Source organism: Phoenix dactylifera, chromosome 3 (genome assembly GCF_051530095.1).
Source record: "Phoenix dactylifera cultivar Ajwa chromosome 3, Ajwa_hap1_PhDact_Kaust_v1.1, whole genome shotgun sequence".
NCBI classification, from domain to species: domain Eukaryota; kingdom Viridiplantae; phylum Streptophyta; class Magnoliopsida; order Arecales; family Arecaceae; genus Phoenix; species Phoenix dactylifera.
The window spans coordinates 47,781,789-47,800,745 of record NC_143192.1 but is presented as its reverse complement, the minus strand read 5'-3'; the positions used below and the strand labels follow the sequence as shown (position 1 = coordinate 47,800,745).

Sequence of the window (18,957 nt, the reverse complement as noted above, 5' to 3'; positions counted from 1 at the left end):
ATTATGATAATTTTAGCCATCTTCTTATCTTGAAATTGAAAAACTATAGAGAACTAATATTAATATGACCAATCAAGAATATAGACTTTTGTTTGAAAAAATAATAAATGATATGATCATAGGAATGATGCATATAATACACATGTGCATATATATTTATATTTAAGTATAAAAATGAGTAGGTTTGTTTTGTTTATTTGCATATCTTTGTATTTTTGCTAAAGTGATTGGCAGTGCAACTTTTTCTAAAATTTCATGATGCAAAGTAATAATTCTAAATTATAATGATTTTGTTTAGCACATAATATTTATGCTAACGGCTTATATTTAATTTTAAAATTAAAATAAATTTGACTATTTAAATTATTATATCAATTAAAAATATCATCTATAATGGATAAAATATTATCCATCTTTATTTAACATTAAATTTTCCAACAATTATCCTCCATTTAACTATAATTCATCGCATGTTTAATTTTTTGGCACAAGTAGACTAATCATACTATTGTGACTACTCCACTATTATACAAAGTTCATTTCAATAATTTAATTTTATTTGAAAACTATATTTAATTATTTTACAGTTACTGCCAATTTACTATACATTTCATTAAATAATATTATATTTACTAAATAATAGATATAGAATAATTATTTTTATAATTATTTATATGTCACGTATAAATATTACTAAAAAAGAACCTGTAAGCCGAATTCCAATCTCAATCGAGATAATGATGTCGGTCGAGATATATCAATCAAAATATTGCAATATCTTGGTTATTTTTTTTAAAAATAATTAATTGATTTTCAGAAGAATATCTTGGTTGGTTTATTAATGTTTGGTATTGTCTACATCCCAAGCATAGGAACAAAAAAAGAAAAACAAATTGATCTCGACCCTATTGTGGCTAAGCCTCTCTTTATCTCACAAAAAGAAAAAAAAGAAAAAAAAGAGAGAAACGCTAGATGGATCCTATTGAGAATAAAGGGAAGCTCCCAGGGTCGCTTCCAAAAGACAAGCCCAGGCTCTCTCCTCGTGTGCCCGGTGAATAATGTCTCTGAAACGCGAGGGGAAGAAGCTACCTGCAGCTGTCAAGAGCCCATCCATCCATGGCTACAATAAGAACGGGGCCCAGGGGAGGCGAACTCTGGTCCCCAGAAGAGAAGCTCTGCTTCTCCCTTCTCCAGCGAATTCCCTCACTTCCGCCCTCCTCCGTCGCCGCTCGCTTGCCATCCCTCCTCCAAATCCATGCCTTCCTCCTCCGCCGCGGCTTCGATGCCAACCTTTCCCTCCTCACCCGCCTTATCTCCTCCTGCTCCGATCTCGCCGCCGCCGCCCGCCCACTCGCGGCCTCCTGCCTCCTCCTTCACGCCCGCCGCGCCTTCGACCGCCGCCCCACCCAGGACACGGTTCTTTGCAACTCTATGATCCGCGCCCTCGTCCACCATCGCCGCTTCCGCGAGTCCATCGCCCTCTACCGGGACCTCCGGAGAGGGCCGCCTCCCCCTCTTAGCCCTCCCTTCTCTCCCGATGATCATACCTTCCCCTTCCTCTTAAAATCCTGCGCCTCTCTCGCCGGCTCGCCCAAGGAGACAAGCGAAGGCCTCCAGCTCCATGCCGACGTGATCAAGATGGGATTTTGCTGCAATACCTTCGCGTCCACCGCACTGGTAGACATGTACTCCAAGTCGGGGAACATGGGATCTGCGAGGAAGGTGTTTGATGGAATGCCTCACAGGAGCCCGGCGTCTTGGACCTCGATGGCTGTGGGCTACGCCAGGAGTGGGGATGCGGGCGCTGCGATGGAGTTGTTTACGTGGATGCCTGAAAAGGACATGGCGGCCTTCAATGCGATGATCGATGTCTTTGTCAAACTAGGCGATCTGGGTTCGGCACGGCGGTTGTTTGATGAGATGCAAGACAGGAATGTGGTTTCCTGGACTAGTTTGATATCAGGGTATTGCAAGGCTGGCGACATGGAGGTAGCTAGAGCCTTGTTTGATGATATGCCAGAGAGAAACCTCTACTCTTGGAATGCGATGATCGGTGGGTATTGCCAGAATCGACAGCCACACCAGTCACTGGAACTGTTCCAAGAGTTGCTGTCTGAATCATGTCGATTTGAGCCGGATGAGGTGACGCTCGTGAGCATTATCCCAGCAATTGCAGATAAGGGTGCAATTGATCTTGGCCGATGGATCCACAGCTATGCTCGAAGAAAGGGGTTGGATCGGGGGATCAGTGTTTCGACAGCATTGGTGGCCATGTACGCCAAGTGCGGGGACATCTGCGAGGCAAAGCAAATATTTGATAGGATGCCAAGCAGGGAGAGGGCCTCTTGGAATGCGATGATCAATGGGTTCGCAGTAAATGGACGGGCGAAAGAGGCATTGGATGTATTTGAGGAGATGCGTAGAAGTGGGATCTCTCCGAATGAGGTGACGATGATCGGGGTATTGTCAGCTTGCAGCCATGGGGGTCTTGTGGATGAAGGGAAGAGGTGGTTCAGGGAGATGGCAGCATTTGGGATCGCGAGGAGAATTGAACATTATGGTTGCATGGTGGACCTCTTTGGAAGAGGCGGATATCTGGAGGAGGCTGAGAGGTTGATCGAGGAAATGCCATGCGATCCCAATGGAATAGTGCTGAGCTCTTTGCTCTTTGCTTGCGGTTGCCATGGGGATGTTGTTAGGGCTGAGAGGGTGATGAAGATGGCATCTGAAATCGAGCCCGGGAATGTAAGGAATTATATTATGTTGAGGAATATGTATGCTGGGAAGAAGTGGTGGGGGGAGGTGGAGAAGATAAAAGAACTGATGAGGAAGTTTGGGGGCAAAAGGGAGGCAGGGTGCAGTGTTATTGAGGTCGGGAGCAGGGCTTGGGAGTTTGTTTCAGGGGATAGAGCTCACCCCGAGTGGGAACTGATATGGGGTGTGCTTGGGAACCTACAATTGCTTATGAAAGGCCAAAGAGAGGAGCAAGGAATTTGACATGATGGCTATCTTGTAACATTGGTGAGTGAGGATTCATGCAGGCACGTGTCATGCAGTAGGGATAACTTTGATGGTTATGGTGATGATTTCTCAGGGTGATACACTCTCCTCAAGCTTGAACTTTAGATGATGATTAGAGAAACAGCATTTTTTTTTTGTGTGTGTGGGAAATTTGGACTGCGGTGGATGCTAATGTCGGTACCGCAGCTCAATCTATTCATAGTTAAGCCAGTGGATGAGTGATCCATCTGTGCCATGAAGATGATAGTTGGATGGGCATTTCGTGGATGCTTGATTCGAGGAACAGAAGATGGTTTTTCAAAGTGTTCTGTTGTGGTGACAGCAGGCTTAAAACTAGGATCAATGAATACTATAAGCAATTCATCAAACAAGTCTGGTGAAAAGTGACCGCTGATTCTGGATGTATGCTTAATTGAAGCGTGTGAGAGAGAGCAAATGAAAGGAAGATCATCACAGCTTCCCCAAGTAAGGCACAGGGAAGGCGCTTTTAAATTTTAATGGTGCATTGATGTTATAGAAAATTCGAAAATGTTTTTCATCGCTAAGTTTGTTGAGAGATGGCCAATCCGCATTTGGCCTCCTCATGCTGAAAGTCTTGGGAATTTTGGAGTCTAGGAGATCCAAAATTTTGTTGTATGGATTCTTTTTTTCTTTTTCATACTGAAGTATTGTGAAGAGACTTGGATTCCCTACAAGAAGGGTTTCATGATGGTATTCGCAATTTTGTCTGCCACTGCCTAGAATTCTGTGTCTTGAAAGATGTCAGTTTTCCAGATTCAGCAATGCTTTATCCCATCATACATGTATGTATGTATGCATGCATGTAACCTCTAGGATTACCAGGGTACAAATGTATCATTTTCTAGTAAATATCAACAAGAAACAGATTTAATGTTCATGCATGTTGAGGCAATCCGTGGAATCACTGATACGCCTGCATGATCAAGGTATCAGCTCAATAAGCTGCAGCCATCAGCCATCTTAATCAAGTCTGCTACTAATATCTGAAGCTTGATTAGAACAGTCGGACAGTCATAAGATCAATTTAGAAAGGAACCACTTTCTGGAACTGCATTAATAGTTTGCCCGTTTCTTAGCAGGACATTACTAAGAAATTTGCATCTCACCATAGAAATCTGAAGACTGATCAAATATTTGCGTGTCTATTTCCTGTGAATGACAGAAGGATTATGATGCATTACATAAAGTATGCTGCTAAACTAGGAAAAAAAAAGTGAATCGCACAGTTGCATGAACAAGCCAAATCTGCATATAATGCTGACTCTAGTCATCCAAACAAGCTGTAGTTGCACATCACTGTGTGGACATAAAGATATACTGATCATTTATACATCGAGATACAAAACATGTTCCCCCTTCCTAGGCTCCATCTGATCTCGTAACTCAAATAAAGTAATGTAGTTACGTAGAGCAATAAAGACTAAATAGATGACAGCTATATTTCATCAAGAGAAACTGACTGGTCTGCAATAGGAGATGCAGTAAGAGAATTATGTCCTGCATTTTGTTTTTAAAGAGGAAACCTCAATTATTAGAACGATGAACCCAGATCTACATGTAATGTTGCTCTGGCCTGAGTCCCATAACTGCTACCGACACTGATGAACAGAGTTCCACTGACCTGAAGAAATGATAAAAATTCAAATAATTCCAAATAAATGTGATGTAAATAGAAATTTACGCAATATAAAGGATAAGATAAATTTCAATTATTTTTCAGCTCAACTTGAAAAACTTTAAAATCAAAAAAATTTTGTTTATCAAGGCTAGCCAGTTAAATTGCTGATCTTTCTATGTCTACAGCTCCAAATACACTATTACATGACTGACAAGCAAGTGCTGCACAGACAGATGAATACCAATCAAATTTTGTTTCCCTCACTTTCATGTGCTCCCAGCTTTGTGTGAACTACCACTTGAAGTTCTCTTTTCCGTGTTTCCCTCTACAAGGCCTGGTGCACATTTGTTTCTAATCGTAAAATCTCAGCAAGCAGCACATACAAATAGACTAGAATGCTCAAATCAAGTTGTAGCATTCCATAAAAAAAAGGCCTCAATAGAAATATCACATCTATGTATGGTTGGCTTTCTGAAATCTTCTTTGAAATCTACAATGGTGCAAATTATAAGAGAGATCACATTATTCAGGTTTGGCATTTTGAGTCCTATAGCCAAAAAAGTCTAGGTCATTCCTTCCACTAATAGGAAAATCCTCTTTCCAACTTGATGATGACTTGGATGCTCCTTTCATGGAACCATCAACACAGCCCTTTATTTCCCTTATCATGTACTTTATAACTTACGATGGTCATTTATACTATCCTATCAAGTGATTTCCTAAACAAAAACCAGCATGGAAATAAATCATCATGAATATTATATCCAGTTTACCTATCTCCAAAATTATCATTAGTTATTTGATTAAGTTAAAACACTTCTTCATTTTCTTTACTGAGTATCCTAAAGAGCACAACATGTCATTCTTCTGTGAATTTGTTTCACATTTAATCTTTCTAAACAGAAACATCTCTTCCATGCTAGTACTTTATTACAAATTTTTAAGTTTTTTAAGAAAACCCCATATCGAATTTTCATTCACCAGTACCACTCCTTTGGTCTTCTTGCTCCACCTTAAAATTATGGACAACAGCTGAAAGTCTGCATAAGAACACGAGGATATACAAATTATTAATTAAGCTATAAAGACATGCATATTTTACATACCCAAATTCTGTAATATTACCCAAGGCTGACCTTCATGTTGGCGTATCTATTCTTACAATTACCATCTACGTCTCATTTCACACACAGAAGCAATCATATTTTTTAAGCACTTGTGATGCTAAAAGGCCTCTCTCTCTCTCATATGCCAGCAGATAAGAGAAGCTCCGGAAGAAGTCTCATGCAAGAGTTAATGGAGATGGGGTGAACATATTGAAGCAAGTTGCGTGTTGCAGAAAAGGAAAATTAGTAAAGCATCATTTTCAGATGCCTGTACTGAACTTTGAATGTACATGCTTGATAATATGCACCACTATCAAAACATGTTCTCTGCAGTATTAGGTAAGGACAAGCAAAGAAAAGCGGCAAATATTGAAATGTGGCAGCATTTTGCAATCATCAATGCCACTCTATCGATGCACATGAGAATGGAAGTGATAAAGGCTAACCAACTCATCCAAGAGAAGGATTAGATATCTTGCAACAGCCATTTATGTATAACCCAGAAAGCCTTAAACACGAAGGGTCAGCTTTGGAAGGAAAACTATGCAAAATGAAAAGGAAAAATGGATATTACCATGGCAAGGAAAAGTTTTCCAGAGATATAGATAATAAGCTTTCAAGCTGTCAGTTTTATAGGACATTAAGTCTCCATACAATGTTTGTTGAACCAACCAGAATCTAAAATAATCTGCGGTGAATTCCATAAAACCCACATGCTTAAGCATCATGATACTGAGATGCAACCAAGCTTCCCCAATATAATCATCAATAAGCAAAATGTAATATCAATTATCACCTTATAAAGGAAAGGGAGGAAATCCTTTATAGCTCATCAATTCAGGAGGTGTAGTAAAATGAATATCCTTGAAATCAAACAGATTGATTGTTTTAGCAGGTTTCTGAAGTACAGAAGTGGTAAGAGCACCTAGGAAGACTAGCAAACGAGGACTTTCAGTGCAGACAAATGCAGGCTAATTATCTCCATCTATGTAAGAAACCAACCTCTATTTTGACCTATCCAGTAGAATGCTAATGTAGAAAATCAGAACAGTCACAATAGCCTAGTTTTGGATCTCAAACTTCATCGTCTTTGGTACTAAACTTTGTTCTACCACCCTTTCTATATTTTTTAGCACTGCTCAGAAGCTGATCATTGATTTTGAATTGCAAATGAGTTATATTTTGAATTGCAAATGAGCTATGTTCTTATAAAATTCAATTGTCAACACTCCTTTTAAAATTGCATGGATATTTTCTTACATATAAAGTTCTCATTGAATAGGCTAGCTATCAAACCAAGCCATTCCAGCCTGAATTTTCCATATACAAACTAGAATTGTATCTACTAGACATCGTAGCATACCACGTTTGTATTAGTCATGTAGTCTACTTCCTCAGTAACTAATGGCAATAGAACAAACACGAGTGTAAAGTGTGGCATTGACAAAGAGGAAAAAGCCTTATGACACCCAAAATTCATATTTTGATTTTTTTTTTTTTTTGGTAAAACATATTTTGTTATTCAAAGCTAATCCAATGATATAATCAACCATCATCCCGGGGAAGAAATCAAGACAAAGTCGTTACCAAATTTCTGAAATCCAGAGCCCAAGTTAAGAATCAGTAGAAAAATAACATATCCCATTTGATTCCACAATTTGATTTAGTTACAGCAAATTAAACGACACTTTCGACCTATCTGTAACGAAGATAACCAAGAAACGCCATAAACCAAACCAAACCTTATACCCATTCCATTTCCATACTTTTCCTAATTTCTATGCAAGAATTAACATAGAAAGAACGAAAGAAAGGATTCACCTTTACTCTAAGCCGTCGATGCCGAAGCAATCATCCCAGTCTTCCTCGCATAGGCGAAGATCCCCCCAGCCTCGATCACCGGCCCCGCGTCTCCGATCGGCTTCAACCGGTACACCTTCCCCGTGGTATGGTTGATCAATCGGCTCTCGGCGAGATCGACGGTGACGATGTCCCCGGTGGTACACTCCTTCCAGATCCCCGTCTCCTCGGACTCCAAGGGGTAGATCTCGCCGGTGGCGACGGAGTTCCGGAAGAAGATCCGAGCATAGTACTCGGCGACAACGGCGCGAACGCCGGAGGCGCCAAGGGCGACGGGGGCGTGCTCGCGCGAGGAGCCGCACCCGAAGTTGGCGCCGGCGATGACGACCGGAAAGTGGGTGGCATCGGAGCCCGGGGGAATGAAGGGTACGGGGTAGGCGGTGGATGGGAGGCCGGAGAGGGCGAAGGAGCCGAGCTTGCGGTACTCGTCGGCCTTGGAGGGGACGAGGGTCAGGTGCTCCGCCGGGATGATCTGGTCGGTGTCGATGTTGTCGCCGAGGACGTAGCAGGGACCGTGGTAGGTGGTCGGCGAGGGGGGCGAGGGGGTGGTAATGGAGCGGGGGGCGGTGGAGAGGAGGAGGGGCTCGGGGGCAGATCGGGAAAAGTAGGGGTATTTCGGGAAGGAGGCGCGGGTCGCGAATCGGAGATTGGGGGTGACGGAGAGAGGCGAGTGTGTTTTCTGGGAAAATAAAAAGGTATTGGAGGCCTTCGCGGCCGCAGCCGGTGCCGCCGCCATCGCCACTGCCGCCGCCGCCATCGACATGGTAAGGAGCTGGTGATTCGGGAGGGAGCGAATGCGATTCTCCTCCGTAGTAATAATTTCATAATACTAAAGGGTTGTCTGATGTCGGCAACTGAAACGACGAATCAACTCAACCCTACTTAATCATGTCATCGTATATTTTTGTTCTTTAAAGATGGTAAGTTGGGAACAACCGGACCGATTGTTAATCTGCTCCTGCGGAACATTTGCTCTCTGGTGAAATCCGACATTGACATCTAGATTTCGCTTGTTTTCTGCAGAAGCAATGAACTTGTTTGCTACGTAATCGTCACTAACTCGACGGAAGCTGCTTCCGGAACCACGACCTCCCCCCCTCCTTTCTCTTCTTTTTCCTCTGCTTTCTAGGAGGCGGCCATGCCGGATATCAAGTTTTTCTTCTAACCTTTCTTGTCTCAAGAAAAACAGGCTTAAAGGCTCCAAGACCCTTAAACTCCTTCTCTTTCCCTTCTAATCTTGAGACGACTCTTCCATTTTGAACAAGTTATCATCTGTATAAAGTGTTTAGGCGTCGAAATACCCATGACCAAGATTGTCAAATTATGCGTCTCCTTAATGGCTTTCAAATCGACAACACATTTGCACCAACGGTGCTATGATAACCAAATACAGCATTTCATAAGCATGCCTAACTTAACAACAGTAAAAGAGTAGCAAACATATCAGAAACAAACCTGCCATCGCGGTAAAGGTCTACACGTACTGTTCATATAATCTGGCTTTGTTTTCTTCCCACCACACCCTTGCCTTCACCTCTCCAAACCTCTCCCGGCTGCAACAACGAGTTGATACAGACTAGTCAGCCATTACAACAACGGGATGTGGGCTAGAATTCTCATAGTAGTTTTCCTTTTCATTTCATGTTATTTTACTTGAGCACCAGGAGCTCTATCTTTTCTCTTCAGTAAAGCAAGCATCAGCCATCACACTGACAGCCTCCATGCCAAAAGTTTGCAGTTTAAGACTATTTCTGAAGATTATGAGGCTCACCTGAGTTCAACGCGCGTTAGCTCTTTGGAGCCATCTGGCAAGGAATGGATGGTTATAACGACACCAGGCTCGTCTTCCACCACCCACTCTACCACCTTGCCCTGGATTCCTCCTGGATCGGCCATTGTCGAGCTTTCTCCCTCTTGAGCGCTGCTGCATGGGTCCATTCTCGGTGAGTGCGGTGACTCCGTGGAGTTGCGAGGGGTTCGTGCTGACTCCATTACTTCATGAACTTGAGATGAATCAATTGGATGATTCTAGGAAAAAAAACAGAGAAGAACATAATGGAAAGATAATGTCAGAGCCATGTCACAAACTGCTAAGAACTGTCATTGGTCATGCAACCGAATTTGGTCTGTACTATCGTTACTGTTATAGGAGGACAATCCAATCAACTTGGAATATAGAACATTAACCAATGTCAGGATCTTATAGAAACTAAGCTTACCTCGTCGTTGGCATGAGCTGATGGTGTCTGAGGTATTTGGCTCTGAGAAATGCTATACAGCTCTACAATTCTGTCAAAGTTTTCACTCCACCAGTTCTGAGCTGCCAAGGCATCAAACATCTCCGCGCTGGAAGCATAAAATTAATCATCATAACAAGCCTCGAACACTATTATAATTCAGCACAATGTGGCACATGGTCCTGCACAAATGCAGCATTTTGCATTATGGTGCAAGTGCAACTATAGTCCTTGTGTTCATTCTGTGTCCACTAGGTGCATATCTTTCTATCTTTTAAAGAAATAAGGAACTAATGCCATTATAAGGGTTTGAATTCAGGACCTCTTTTTAGATTATTCATTTGTAAGAGGAGTGTCAACCAGCAGATCCAAGTTCCACAGACAGATATGTATAAAAAATCTATAAATTATCTTTTAAGTAATATAAGAAAAGCTGCAAGATATTTGTTAGGGGTGATGTCATGAATATTGTGAGGTTTCTTTCATCGCTTTTTGGTGATTCACAAATAATGAATTCAGATATCATTAACTATGAATCTCTGATCAAATTATGACATGCTAAACTTCTAATATCTTTGTTGGTGAGTGCAACAACACCATCGATGGCAGCGAGGATAAACCATTCCCATTAATATAGATATAATTTCTCATTCTTATTTCATGAGAAATATGTCGTAATATGTTTGGGAAGCAGGTGAGTAATGGAATCACATGGAGACCTAATTTATCAAAAAAAAACAGATAGGGATAAAAAGTTTTTCAAATTTTTAAGAAAATTGCACTAGACATCAAAAAGCGTCTCGAATGGGGTTTGAAGCCAAAAAACCAAAGCATCCATTCAATCATAATTAGGATGAGAGAACTATGTAAAAGGTTGAGATACCATTTTTTTTTCTGATTTAAAAAAGCATAGTTCTTTGATGCAAAGCATATTTAGACAACACAGATATGAGGACAGAATTTTTTTCAAAAAATGAAGTTCAGGATATGAAGATCCTTTGCTAAATTTTGCATCTGATGGAACATAATCTATTCTGTTATTAAAAGCTATGCATGGGCTTCATTCAAGAGTTCATCCATCTGCAAAGCATGTACATGACCCCTGCCATATCCTAGTACTACTCTGAAGAAGGGAAATAAGATGCACAAGAAACATCCATTTGGGTACCTGAAACGTATCTTTTTTATAAGGTTGCCTCCGTTAGGCAGAGGCATCAAGGTTATAAGAACCCCACCCTCAGGCTCTGCCACCCATTCCTTTTCCTCTTCTTCTCCTTTGGCCTCCATTGTAGCTGTTGCTTCCGAACATTCCGGCTTCCTCCTCCGTTGCACCCGCACAACCTTCGAGGACATGTCCTTAATCTACCATTTAACAAAAAAAAAACAGAGGAGGAAACGGAATCATCATGTACAGAAGCCTGGGCTTATTGGAAGACCAGTGAACTGATGAGTTTATTGGGAATAAAGGAAGAGCTATCAAAAAAAGGAGGGTTACATGGTTGGTGATTTCTTTGAAGAGTCCTTTGGGGCCGGGACAAGGAATGCATGTAATCATCTCTCTCTCTCTCTCTCTCTCTCTGTCTGTCTGCGCTCTGCTCTGCTTCGCTCTGCGTCAGGATGGTGAGAGGAATTTTGGAAGCTTTGCTGGACCATGGCCAATGGAGAGACCTTGTTTCAGGCTTTTTAATGGAAAGAACCATTCCATGCTTGACTTCAGCTAAACAATCGGGCAAGTGATTATGTCCGTAAAAGGTTTGGAATTTGAAATTATTTTTCTTCTATGAACGGGTTCGATGGACGAAGAGGCAACTTCGCCTCCACCGCAAAATCAAATCGGATCAACAAGACGGAAACCTCCGAAACCACTACTGCTGCTGCATCTTCCAAGGTTGTGCTAAACGTATGTATTCGTGTCCAACTCCAAGAAAGTATTCCTGGTATGTGTTCGAAACTTGGATATTTATTATTATTTGCAGCTTTTACAGACGGATAATCAGCCTCTTCAGAGAGAGAAGAAGATTTTAGAAAAATATTAGAAAAATTTTGAAAATAAGAATGATGGCAGTATAAAAGACATATAGAAAGTTTGAGTCAATTGATTTGGGTTTAAATCATAAATTATAAGTTTAAATTTAAAATACAAGAGAAATAATAATTTTGCATATTTTAAAATTGAGGGAAGACAATTGCATGACTGATGTTTAAAATTCAAATTCAAATTTGGAATGCACCGTAAATAGTAATTGTGTTGGCGTATCTCGTAATTGTGTGAATCAAATCTGCTATTAATTTCTAATACTTGAAATTCAAATTTAAATTTGAAATGTACTAAAAATGGTAATGAATCAAATATGCTATCTTGCCTATCCAAACTAAATGAGCGAGTCTTGAACGTTGAGCTTGATTTGCAAATAGTGTAAGCAGCTAGGATGTAGACCTTTAGTAAAAATATCATCCACTTGATTAATGCTAGAAATAAAACGGACATGCATGAGAATAAATTAGATGTTGGATTAGGTTGCGGGATGAAGTTATTTTGGGAGTGTTCTAGGTGAGTTGAGTGGAGTGGTTGGAAAGTCGGTTGATGGTGATTGGCGGCTGCGCATTGGGATTAGTCTAGGCTGGTAGCTAAGGGTGCTGTTGTTGTAGTATAGGTGGGCTTGAAGAGAGGCCTAGGAGGACATGAGATGGACTCCTATGTGCTTATAAAATGCTTAAAACAGGCTGGAGATTTGAAGTGGAGCTTGAATGTTGGGCAATATTTTGGTGTGGTACCGTTGGCTAAGGCGATGGAGAACTGAATGTGACCTACCATGTTTGTAAATCTGAAAGTGATGAGGATAAAGTGGAGGGAAGAGAGGCGACATTGAGATATAGAAAGAAAGACCCATCAAAGACATTTTGTGATACAAAAACACGATTTATTTTAATATCAAGATATCCATACCCTTTTTGATTGGTACAGTAGCCCAGAAAAATATAGTAAGAGGACTTAAATTCTGGTTTATAAGATTGGTAAGAGCGGAGATAGGGATAGTATGCATATCCAAGGCCTTGAGATAGGTATAGTTTGGTGATTTTTTACAGCAAATTTGATTCATGCCAGCTACAATCTCAAGATGGGTATAGTTTGGTGTCTTTTATCGCAAATTTGATTCATGCCAACTACAGTCACAAGATATGCCAACATAATTATTATTTCTGGTGTATTTCATATTTGAATTTGAATTGCACCAGAAGTAGTAATTATGTTGGCATATATCATGATTACCAATGTTTGATATTTGAAATTCAAATTCAAATTTGAAATGCACCAAAAATGGTAATGAATCAAATATGCTATCGTGCCCACTCAAGCTAAATGGGCGAGTCTGAATGTTGAGCTTGACTTGCAAATAGTGTAAGCAGCTAGGATGTAGACCTTTATTAAAGATATCAACCACTTGATCAATGCTAGAAATAAAACGGACATGCATGAGAATAAATTAGATGTTGGATTAGGTTGCGGGATGAAGTTATTTTGGGAGTGTTCTAGGTGAGTTGAGTGGAGTGGTTGGAAAGTCGGTTGATGGTGATTGGCGGCTGCGCATTGGGATTAGTCTAGGCTGGTAGCTAAGGGTGCTGTTGTTGTAGTATAGGTGGGCTTGAAGAGAGGCCTAGGAGGACATGAGATGGACTCCTATGTGCTTATAAAATGCTTAAATTAGGCTGGAGATTTGAAGTGGAGCTTGAATGTTGGGCAATATTTTGGTGTGGTACTGTTGGCTAAGGCGATGGAGAACTGAATGTGACCTACCATGTTTGTAAATCTGAAAGTGATGAGGATAAAGTGGAGGGAAGAGAGGCGACATTGAGATATAGAAAGAAAGACCCATCAAAGACATTTTCTGATACAAAAACACGATTTATTTTAATATCAAGATATCCATACCCTTTTTGATTGGTACAGTAGCCCAGAAAAATATAGTAAGAGGACTTAAATTCTGGTTTATAAGATTGGTAAGAGCGGAGATAGGGATAGTATGCATATCCAAGGCCTTGAGATAGGTATAGTTTGGTGATTTTTTACAGCAAATTTGATTCATGCGAGCTACAATCACAAGATGGGTAGAGTTTGGTGTCTTTTATAGCAAATTTGATTCATGCCAACTACAGTCACAAGATATGCCAACATAATTATTATTTCTGGTGTATTTCATATTTGAATTTGAATTGCACCAGAAGTAGTAATTATGTTGGCATATATCATGATTACCAATGTTTGATATTTGAAATTCAAATTCAAATTTGAAATGCACCAAAAATGGTAATGAATCAAATATGCTATCGTGCCCACTCAAGCTAAATGGGCGAGTCTGAATGTTGAGCTTGACTTGCAAATAGTGTAAGCAGCTAGGATGTAGACCTTTACTAAAGATATCAACCACTTGATCAATGCTAGAAATAAAACGGACATGCATGAGAATAAATTAGATGTTGGATTAGGTTGCGGGATGAAGTTATTTTGGGAGTGTTCTAGGTGAGTTGAGTGGAGTGGTTGGAAAGTCGGTTGATGGTGATTGGCGGCTGCGCATTGGGATTAGTCTAGGCTGGTAGCTAAGGGTGCTGTTGTTGTAGTATAGGTGGGCTTGAAGAGAGGCCTAGGAGGACATGAGATGGACTCCTATGTGCTTATAAAATGCTTAAAACAGGCTGGAGATTTGAAGTGGAGCTTGAATGTTGGGCAATATTTTGGTGTGGTACCGTTGGCTAAGGCGATGGAGAACTGAATGTGACCTACCATGTTTGTAAATCTGAAAGTGATGAGGATAAAGTGGAGGGAAGAGAGGCGACATTGAGATATAGAAAGAAAGACCCATCAAAGACATTTTGTGATACAAAAACACGATTTATTTTAATATCAAGATATCCATACCCTTTTTGATTGGTACAGTAGCCCAGAAAAATATAGTAAGAGGACTTAAATTCTGGTTTATGAGATTGGTAAGAGCGGAGATAGGGATAGTATACATATCCAAAGGCCTTGATATAGGTGTAGTTTGGTAATTTTTTATAGCAAATTTGATTCATGCCAGCTACAATCACAAGATGGGTATAGTTTGGTGTCTTTTTATAGCAATTTGATTTATGCCAACTATAGTCACAAGATATGCCAACATGATTACCGTTTCTGGTGTATTTCATATTTGAATTTGAATTGCACCAGAAATGGTAATTATGTTGGCATATATCATGATTACCAATGTTTGATATTTGAAATTCAAATTCAAATTTGAATGCACCAAAAATGGTAATCATGTTGGCATTTCTCATCATTGTAGCAGGCATTAATTAAATCTGCTATCATCTTCTAGTGTCAACCACTTGCAAATAATTTTTTCTTCTCTTTATCAGGAATGTAGATATTGAAATAATTTTACAAATACTATTTTTCTTATATCTCTCAGCAGCAGACCAGAAAGTTTGGAAACATACATAATGAAAGATCTTAAAAATATAATATTCTAACATTTTTATGTTACATGGTATTCAAAAATAATTATATAATTTAATTAAAAATATTTTTCTATGGATTCTCATATCTTCCTTTTTCTCTCCTTCCAGGTCAGATACTTGGACACGTATCCGTACCAATTCTTACATTTGTATTTATGCAACATTATTTCAAAGGAACATGGTTGTAATTCCATAGACCACCATATTTTACTAATTCCATTTCAAAGGAACATTTGTATTCTGGCACAACTACTGAGGAAAATAAGAGATAAGATAAATGAAATACCTTATTAAAAATCTTTGTTGTTATTCATATGATCTGATAATCACTCTCAAGTTTGGGATGAATTTTCTCTTGTTTTTCTTCATTAAAGTAAAAACTGGGTGAAATGGTATTAGTTTGTCAAAAGTTTAGTAATTTAGATATGAAGGTAGAATACGTAAGCCTCATAGATAGAGTGATGCTCAAAAGTTTCGGTTCGATGTAAGAATAGATTTGGAGCTTGCAATTGGCAAGTCGCAGTTTAGTTGGCTACAATTGATTTGCAGACACCTAAGACAACTATTTGGATGCTTGCAACTGCAACTGCGTGCTGCAATTTGGTGCAAAAAGAGGCCAAAATCTTGTAGTTAAAGCTCAAGTCAAAATTAGTCATGATTTTAATTATAAGATTCCTTATAATTAAGAAAGTCCTTTTAATGAATTCCCTCGTGACTCCAAACATTCCTCTTGCTTTCTTCACATTGTCCTTCTAATTATAATAATACTACTACTATTACTATATCTATATATAATAGTATAATAACAATTATAATATAGTACATTATATATAAAATTGATTAGTTATTATAATGCATATTGCATAATATTATATTTAATAATAATGATAGTGTTATAATACAATTTACAATAGTATTATGATAATATTGTAATATTATTATAATATAGGGACTACAATATTCTTATAATAATATAACCTATATATTATTATAACAATATTATTATATAATAAATAATCTACGCTAATTATTAATTAATATAATGCACATTATAAATATATATTTATGAATAACATGTCTAATTATAATAATATTGGTTTACATTATATTGATATAATTATTATAGTTATACTAATTTAATGATAATTTAATAACAATATTATTTTTTCTATTATAATTTTCAAAATAATATAATAAATATTACATTACAATTGAAAATGTGAAATGTTTATTATTTATCAAGGAACCATATCTCTTTCCATATCAAACAACTAAACAACTGAAATGTAAGAGTTTTCAATTACAAACAACCAAGCAAGGTTTTTTTTAAAAAAACTGCAATTCTAATTATAAGCAACTAAATTGCAGCCTATGGTTGAATTACATGTAATTGAATTGCAGACATCCTTAAAAGATTTCCCGTATCTAAGAAGCAAGAACATGCATCCCATGAGGCTTCACTCATTGGACTAATTATTAACTTATTCCCACTAACTTAAAATTTTGGGGTCAATTGGATACTTAACAAGTCGTCAAGGGAAGCTCCGTTGGCTAAAAGGCAACCCTGCACCAGCAGTGCTCTCACTCTTGATGGAATGGCTAATTTTTTATGGAGGTGCCATATTATGAGCTACTCTTCTCTAATTGTAGATGAGGCGTAGAGAGTTGATTCCATTGCAAATTGAGATGATCTTCATTGCATCTCAACCATGAAGTGAGGGTCCTGTTCCATGGCTCTTTACTCTGATGGTAATGTTCATGCGAAATTAATGTAAGCTATCTATGTACCAAAAAAAAAAAAAAGAACTTGCATGATTTGTGAAATACTTAAAATAAGTCCAACCTGGCTGTTGTCTATCCAATTTGGGTGGCATTTGTGGCTTGAGAATACTTGCTATCAATGGCCATGGTAGCTAACCAACATAGATGGCCACGGTTACCTCTACAAAGGAAGTGCTCACATCGAGAGAGACAACTTCATCATGACTTAAATAGAGTCCAAAGGGAAATAGGTGGCCCAAATCTAATAAACCAATAAGATATTTTTCAAAAAGAGCTGGCATTTTCTTATCAAGAGAAGACAAGCTGTCAATGCGCATCGCTGGCACAACCTGCCTGATGACCCGGCTGGACAGATGGGCTCGGGCGAACAAAAATCATATGGTGCGTGTACCATAATAGATCGTATGGGTACGCGCCCCTATTTCAACCATATCAGTATGGTACGCGAATCAAAAAAAAAACTGAAAGTCCCCGCACTCCGCCTCGAGTCCCTGTAGCGCCCCACGTTTCTAAGTGCCCCCCACCCTCTCAATTCCGTTTTTTTTTTTTTTTGAGATTCGCATACCATACTGACGTGGCTGAAATAGGAGTGCGTACCATACGATCTAGTATGGTATGCACACCATATGATTTTTGTTCGGCTCGGGCACGACTCGTAGTTATATATTAAGCTCTACATTAATTATTCACTAAAAAGATATTAATAACGGTACAAAATTAAAAAATTTAAATAATATTTTTTTTATTTTTTAAGATGAAATTTTATGTTGTAACAGAAAAAAATTAGAGTAAATCTAGCCTATGGCCTATGTGGATTAGAAGACACTGTAGTATGGACTCATTGATGCTGATTATGGGCTGACTAAGATGCTTGTGATTAGATTTGAATAAATCTAGACTTTTAACCTGATGAAGATGTTGGAGCAAAAATGAGGAGAGCATGTGAAGATTTGTGTGGGCATGCATTTAGTCCCATATTGGTTATTTGCTAAAATTTTTTTAGATATTCATGTAGAATAAAAAATTTAAATAATATTTTTAATTTTTTTTTAAGATGCGATCTTGGGCTGTAATATGACGTAATTCGTACTATGGTCCCATGTCAAATTTTGAAATTATTTTGAAAGCATAATATTAAATATCCGCAAGACGAACGCCGGGTGCCAACTTACCGAGGACGTCAAAAATATTAATGGGCACCAGTCTCCATCTCTCTCGTCCGGAGCCGTATCCTCCCTCCTACCATCCACACGTGGTACACGAGTTGGGCCGATCTGAAGGGCGGACATGAGCCCAATTCCAACATAGTGAGTTTGCGCGACCACCTTTCTATGTATAGGATTCTAATACCACTCAATCTGCCGTTCCATTAACTTCACAAAAAATATGCTTTACCTAAAAGACCCCTTCATTCCTCACTATCGTTCAGATATTTTAGAGCAAAAGATGGACGCAACCATTACCCCTTGGGTCCTTCTGATCCAACTGATGATCGTGGCAGAGTTTTTTTCCAGGACGATGGAATTAACCCGTAAAGCACACCAAGCATGATGAAGATCTGCCCAAGCGGTCCTCAGCTCCATACCCGAAACTGATATATCGAAGAGTTGACTACCTCTGTAGCTATGATGCCGACAGACGGTCCAAATAACAAAAAAAAAAAAAAAACAACGGATTCCCTCTCCTCACGTCCATTTTTCACCGCCCAAATATGGTACCAACCCTTCACCATGTGGCTCGAGGATATTGGGTTTTACATTTGACAAGTTGTACAGGAGCACCAATTAATTGTCGCCACTTGGGTCTCTACAAGAGA

General features: G+C 39.1%; 2 protein-coding genes and 1 pseudogene across 2 annotated transcripts; 1 reads left to right on the top strand and 2 right to left on the bottom strand.

Annotated features, from left to right (window-relative positions):
- Positions 1–961: 961 nt before the first annotated feature.
- On the top strand, positions 962–3,754 carry AHG11 (Pentatricopeptide repeat (PPR-like) superfamily protein). Its single transcript, XM_008778809.6, has one exon. It carries the CDS (start codon positions 1,117–1,119, stop codon positions 2,995–2,997), a length of 1,881 nt encoding a protein of 626 aa, XP_008777031.4. The 5' UTR covers positions 962–1,116; the 3' UTR covers positions 2,998–3,754.
- Positions 3,755–4,268: 514 nt separating this feature from the next.
- LOC103697041 (3-isopropylmalate dehydratase small subunit 1-like) lies at positions 4,269–8,478 on the bottom strand. The gene is made up of 2 exons (XM_008778808.6): positions 7,588–8,478; positions 4,269–4,663 (listed from the first exon to the last, which is right to left on the bottom strand). The coding sequence occupies exon 1, from the start codon at positions 8,387–8,389 to the stop codon at positions 7,595–7,597; it is 795 nt and encodes a 264-aa protein (XP_008777030.3). The 5' UTR covers positions 8,390–8,478; the 3' UTR covers positions 4,269–4,663; positions 7,588–7,594.
- A 622-nt stretch (positions 8,479–9,100) lies between these two features.
- LOC103697044 (protein Brevis radix-like 1 pseudogene) lies at positions 9,101–9,965 on the bottom strand (annotated as a pseudogene).
- Between the last annotated feature and the right edge of the window lie 8,992 nt (positions 9,966–18,957).